Genomic DNA, 6,769 nt, shown 5'->3' with positions numbered 1-6,769 from the left:
CTGGTCTACAGAGTGAGTTCCAGGATAGCCAGGGCAACAGAGAAACCCTGTCTCAAAAAAGCCACAAAACAAACAAACAAGACAGACAATCAGGAAGAAAGAAAGGAGAAAAGAAAGAAAGAAGACTTCTGAGAAATACATCCAGGGAAGAAGAGTGTGGGTAGCTCTCTCCAATGAGTGTGGGAAGCAAAGATGTTTGTCCCATGTAAACGCTCATCAAAAGGTGACTTCAGCTGAGGAGAAGTCCAGTAACCAACCTCTTTCCCAGCCATCCCTGCCATTGACAATGAGCCCAATGACAAAGTGGCCCTGGTGGCAGAGATGGGGGTTATGCATGGGCTCAACAACACAGACTGCCACTCACCAAGGCTGAGCTGGCTATAGCTAGCTACTGCTGAGTGCCAACAGCAAAGACCAACTCGGAGCCCCAGATACGGCACCATACCAGGCTGGGCTACATGGTCAGACCCCGTTTCAAAATAAACTGGGTGGTGGTGGCGAAAACCTGTAATCCCAGTACTCGGGAGGCAGAGGTAGGCAGATCTCTGTGAATTTGAGGCTGGCCTGGTCTACAGAGCGAGTTCCAGGACAGGCTCCAAATCTACAGAGAAACCCTGTCTTGAAAAACCAAAACCAAATAAATACCTCAATTTTAGAAAATAAGGTTTTCCTTGAATTAAGACATCTTCCTAGTACTAAATACCGCATTATGGCAGATGTCACACAAGCAATTTTAAAAAATAGGCAAATGCTCTTGTTTTTGTTGGGAGGGGACATGAGCTCCTAATTTATGGTAATATCATATTTAACATGTTATGCACTCAGGATGCACATTTTGGAGCTTTCCCTCAATTTTAAGAGGCTGTGAACACAAACACACTCTGTAGACCATGCTGGCCTTGATCAGAGATCCACCTGATGCTGTATACTGAGTGCTGGGTCTAAAGGTATGCACCACCACTTGTAGCCCTTAATTTTATTTGTGTGCAGCTGAGTGTGTGTACGAGTGCACACCATGTCCTTGGACGCTAGAAGAAGGCATAAGATCCCCTTGGAGCTGGAGTCACAGGTGGTTGTGACTTTGTTGTTACTTAACCACATGGTTAGTTATTTAACTATGCTGTTATTTACTTAACTACCTGGTTATTTAGTTAACTTGTTACCCACTTAACTACCCAGTTATTTACTTAACTACTCACTTACTTAACTACCCAGTTGCTTTCCTCAATAACTTACTTTACTACCAAGTTATTTATGTAACTATCTTGTTTTGTTTTTTTCACATTCACTAAAATTTTATTTATATTTTCTGTACAAAATGTTTTGCACATAGACAAACCCTGTCTTGAAAGAAAAAAAAAGTTTTGTAAGTATGTGAACTACATACTTCCAGAGGCCAGGTGACGAGAAATCCCCTGGAACTGAAGTTAAAGACCTTGTGAGCCAGCCAGTAGGTGTTGGAACCAAACCAAGGCCCTCTATAAAGGAGCAAGCTCTCTTAGTTGCTTAATATACACATTTTTGTCACCATGGTTTCTAGAACTTTTACAAATCTTTATAAACAGAAACTTTACCCATTACATAACCACTGATTGGCCCTTCTCCTAGACTGGCAACCAATATTTCTGCTCCTATTCCATTTTTTGATTAATTTTTTTAAATAAAAGGGTCCATTGTGGACTGATCAGATAGCTTCTATATGTTTAAGCCTTCTCGTTCATGTGTGATTGAGTTTACTGAAGAGAAAGGTAACAGAAAATGGGGTTGGATAAAGAAAAGAGTTAAGACGTAGAATTAATGGAGGCCTTCTATCCACAGGCCTTAGCCATGGATCTGCCCGGTTCTTCCACATCAAGAAGTTAATTTTTCGAGCCATTTCCATGTTGCAGATCCTCTGGCATGTTTCATAGCTCTCCCGCTGGCGGCGGCGGCAGTGTTTCTCATAGTAGCGCCTTTGCTTTATGACTTCAGTAAGCCGGTCAGTAGTGAGGATTTGATCTTAGTGACGAATGCAGTTCCTCCCTCTTTATATTTCAGAACTGATGTGGTGGGGGAGCATGTCTGTCAGCCCAGGACTTGGAAGGCTGATGGGAGAGGATCTCAAGTTTCAGATGGGCCTTGGCAACTTAGATCCTGCTGCTCAGGGTCCTATATGCACCTTGCACGTTCCCCTCCGGAACCATCACAGCCCTGGCAATGAACTTCAGGTGTTTAGCCATGGCCTTGCTTTCAAGTCTTCATTCTTCAGGACCTACTGACTACGGCCTCAGCACCCAGTCTATCTTGCTATTTGCATAAGTAATCTGTTACTTATTATTTAACTGCCCGATGCTTGCCCAAGCCTATTTATTTTGGGAGTAAACGAAGGCGAGTGTTGAGAAGCACGGTGTGTTCGATGATCACCTATAACCAGTACCATGGACTTGAAAGGATCCAGCACTGCTTAAAATAGCTGTCACCCAGGTCTCAGACTCTACCTTACAACTCTCCCTTTTCCTGCTTGCTGGCTTTCTCCTGGTCTAGACCACTCTTGTGTGATATTTTGCTTGTGTTCTAATAAATAAAGCTTGCCTGGTGATCAGAGGGTGGAGCTAGCCACGAGTTAACCATAGAAGCTGGGTGGTGGTGGCAGAAAGTGACAAGGTGGGGTGGAGACAGGATCTTAGCCCTTTTGGCTGGAGGAAGGAGACAGGGAGGAAGTGACCGGTGGCTGCTCCTGGTTCTCTGATCTTCCAGGTCTTTACCCCAATATCTGACTCCTGGTTTTTAATTGATTAAGATTAATTAGATTAACACTTTAGACTACTGGGTGACTTTCTGTTACCGTATAGTCTATTGGCCTGTCTCCCTACCTGGTCCCCCAGTCTCTGTCCAGCTAGAATCAGGGAGTTAGGAGCCTCTGTCTGGGGTCCAGCAGAGTTAATCTTTCTCCCTCTGATCTTGGAAGAATCATTTATATATATTGCAGGGTGGTGGTGGTGCACACCTTTACTCCCAGCACTCAGGGGAGAGACGCAGGAGATGTAGGCCAGCCTGGTCTACAGAGCAAGTTTCAGGGCCATACAGAGAAACCCTGTCTCTAAAAACAAAATGAAACAAAACAAAAAAAAGTTCAAGAAAGAATAGCATGTTAAGACTTAAGAATAAAGGACAAGTTGGATAATAAATGTCAGCACAGAAAGTAATGCTACAGAAAAACAAATAAAACAATTTCAAAACCCACTGAAAAGGTTAAAAACATGCATGGGGAGGACAATCTCAAGAAAGAAGAGAAAGGAAAACAGAAGGAAAATTTAAAAATAATTATAAAATGGAGAAAGCCTAGATGTTTATCAATAGACTGAATGAAGGGGTAATGAACACGTGACTTATGCACGATGGGACACTATTCAGCTTTTAAGAAAAATAAAAGTTATAGGAAAATACTTAAGGAAGATGACCCAAACCCATAAAGACAAAGCCACACACTCCTTTTCATATGTGTATCTTAGTCTATAAAGCATGTGTTCGTGTGTGTGTGTGTGTGTGTGTGTGTGTGTGTGTGTGTGTGTGTGTGTGTGTGCTCGTGCAAATAAGTGTAAGTGCATGCCTTTAATCCCAACACTCGGGAGGCAGAGGCAGGTGGATCTCTGTGAGTTCGAGGCCAGCCTGGTCTACAGAGTGAGTGCCAGGATAGGCTCCAAAGTTACAGAGAAACCCTGTCTCGGAAAAACAAAAAAACAAAAAAAAGGTGTAAGTGTATATGTAAAAGTCTAAAAGTCTAGAAAGGACCACAAAAGGGTAATGCTAGGTGACAAGGAAGGATGGAAACTAGGCAAAAGGACACACAGGACATGAAAAAGGGTTGGGGGGCTGCAAAAGGGGGGTAGGGATTGCAGAGGAAGTGGGGGAGATGGGGGAAGGAGGACCAAAAATGTGAACTTTGTAGAAATATTTCATGATGATGTATAATGCAATATATGCTGACTTCATATGAAACGTTAAAAATAATTATAGCTCCTTCACGTATTAGAAAAGATAATATGATTACAACTCTCATGCTAACCACAGGGATGGGAAAGGGAAATATTTCTGAAAATTACACTTAGCGGAATTCAGATGATGAGATAGAAATTAAATCATATCCTGAGCAAGTGGGAGCTCACAGACTCCAGACCGACAGCTGGGGAACCTGCATAAGACCAAATTATGTCCCCAGAACTTAGGTTCATTTGCAGAGCTTGGGCAGTCTATGGGGCTGCTGGCAGTGGAACCAGGATTTATCCCTAGTGCACAAATGGGCTTTGGGAGCCCATTCCCTATGGGGGGATACTCTCTCAGCCTAGATACAAGGAGGGAGAGCCTAGGTTCTGCCCCAAATGATATGACAGTCTTTGATGATCCCCCATGGGAGACCTCACCCTCCCTGAGGAGTGGATGAGGGGATGGAAGGATGGGAGGGAGAGGGAACTTGGATTGGTATGTAAAATAAGATTTTTTTTAAAAAAAAAATTTAAGCCGGGCGGTGGTGGCGCTCGCCTTTAATCCCAGCACTCGGGAGGCAGAGGCAGGCGGATCTCTGTGAGTTCAAGGCCAGCCTGGTCTACAAGAGCGAGTTCCAGGACACCCTCCAAAGCCACAGAGAAACCCTGTCCTCGAAAAACAAAAAAAAATTAAGTAAAAATTAAAAAAGTGAGTCATCCTACAGCTATTTGAGTTAACCTATAACTAACACCCACGGCCATATTCACACAACTTCCAACAAACAGAACACCACTCCAAGACCCTGGGGACTACACCAGGCAAACTATCAAACATTTGAGGAGAAGAGAGTTCTCTCTAGCTAACAAAATGAGGGAATGGTGTTCACCAGTTCATTCTACTGAGCAGCAAATAACTAAGCATTACCACTGAGAATGAGAGTGGACAGAGGAAGTAACTCTCACAGAGCAAAATCTGTCTCTCCATAGCTACCCAAACCAAGTGCTGTGCTAGAAAGATAAAGTATTCCAAGGGAAAAAAAACAATCATGTAATTAATGCATGGGGCCATGGTTATTTCAACGACACAAAAATGTTTGGTGAAATTTAACAAATGTGACTTTGAGTTTATTTTTGTTCTTTATAGTTCTGGAAAATGAACTGGAATCTTCACACGTGCAATGAACAAACTCCCCTCCTGTGAGCTACACTCCCCAAGTCTCTCGAATTTGTTACTTAGTGGAATTTTATTCACATAGCAAAGGATAGATATTCTTTTCCCCACTGAAATCTTATAGTGATATCATATTCAAAATTAAAATGTTAGTCTTCTCTTTGAAATACTAGACATGGCTTAGTGAAGCCCAAGAGGAGCTGGATCAGTCAGGAGGCAACAAGAGTTAATGAGAGATAAGCACATTACCCTTTGACAATGGTGTGTATATAGAAAATACCTTGTGTATATAGAGTAGCCAAGAGAATCAATGGCCAAGCTTGCAAACATCAAAGAGCTTTGTAAGACTGATAGACATCATGCCAATTATGTTATAATCATACTAATCTATCAATACTCAGAAAAGAAAAAAAATATTTACTCTATGTGTGTGTGTGTGCGTGTGCGTGTGCGTGTACGTATGCGTGTGTGGTTCCTGCCATGGTGTGTCTGGGAGATCACAGGACAACTTGTGGAAGTTGGTTTTCTCCTTGCATGAAAGGGGATGGGACTCAGGTTGTCAACCTTGCCAGCAGGTACCTTTACCCATTGAGCCACCCTGCCAGTCTGAAAATGAACACTTTTTGGAGGGACATTTCTTAACAGCATCAATCTCTATAATAATTTTTAAAAGAAGTTATGTGTATAAACTTAATGAAAATTTAAGAAAACAAATCAATGAAAGTAATACCCTAAATAGATGCCAGTCACTTCCTGCTGCTGGTGGTTAAGGCTACTGCAGAAGAAAACTCCCTGACATGGTGTCACTTCCTCAAGACACTAAGCCATCAATGACAGAGTGATAGCTGCATTATCTTCAGCCATATGAGTGTGAGGGTCACTCCTGGAACCTAAATCCTGACTCCAAAGTCCAAACTTCTCATAGGATGTTGATCTTTTTTTTCCCCCATTTCATAATGGATGGCTGTAGTTTATGTAAACTATCACGTGTGTCCCAAATTTCCTTTATGTCCTGACCTTCAGGACAGCAACCTGGGGCAAGAGAGTCAGGGATAGGGAATGGGGACAAGAGACACAGAAAGAACGACCACAAGACAGGATTCTGATCAAGTGGCAAACTTTACTTTTTGCTCAGGCTAGCTTATATAGTCGGCAGAGCAGGATATGGGGAGGGGGAGAATGGGTTGTTTGTGAGCCAGGTGTTAGTGTAGACAGGATATTAGGAAGCCACAAAGAGGATGTTTGGCAGGGTAAAGAGTTCATGAGTAAGAGGTCCAGGAAGGGTTGCCTAGGTGACTGAGCCTGTGGTTGGAGGACTGGGTCAGGTTGTTTCTTTTCTTGAGCTGAGGTTCTAAGGAGCAGTTATGTAAAGGTTAACTATGTGGCCGGCCAAGCATGGCCTAGGATCTCATGCCAAGCCCTGAGATTCGGCTCCCAACATATTCCCCCTTCCTTGTATAAAAAGAAGTGGCCAAATTTTTCAGCAGAGGGGAACAGAGGCCTGGCCCCCAATTGGAGAATCTATGTGGATTTTTTATAAAGGACATTTTTCTCTGACCTCAGGGACAGCTCCTTGGAGCCATCTGAAAGGCAGGACCGTCCGGATGCCTTTTGTGGGGGTGGGAAAGCTTTAGGA

The 6,769-nt window shown here is 43.0% G+C and overlaps 1 protein-coding gene across 1 annotated transcript; it reads right to left on the bottom strand.

Moving 5' to 3' along the window:
• Positions 1–1,717: 1,717 nt before the first annotated feature.
• Positions 1,718–2,219, bottom strand: LOC100762230 (28S ribosomal protein S21, mitochondrial-like). Its single transcript, XM_027430613.1, has 3 exons — positions 2,141–2,219; positions 1,821–1,998; positions 1,718–1,736 (listed from the first exon to the last, which is right to left on the bottom strand). The coding sequence occupies exons 1-3, from the start codon at positions 2,217–2,219 to the stop codon at positions 1,718–1,720; spliced, it is 276 nt and encodes a 91-aa protein (XP_027286414.1).
• Between the last annotated feature and the right edge of the window lie 4,550 nt (positions 2,220–6,769).

Source organism: Cricetulus griseus, chromosome 9 (genome assembly GCF_003668045.3).
Source record: "Cricetulus griseus strain 17A/GY chromosome 9, alternate assembly CriGri-PICRH-1.0, whole genome shotgun sequence".
NCBI lineage: Eukaryota > Metazoa > Chordata > Mammalia > Rodentia > Cricetidae > Cricetulus > Cricetulus griseus.
Note: the sequence above shows the minus strand (reverse complement) of the source record. Positions and strands in the feature narration are given on the sequence as shown.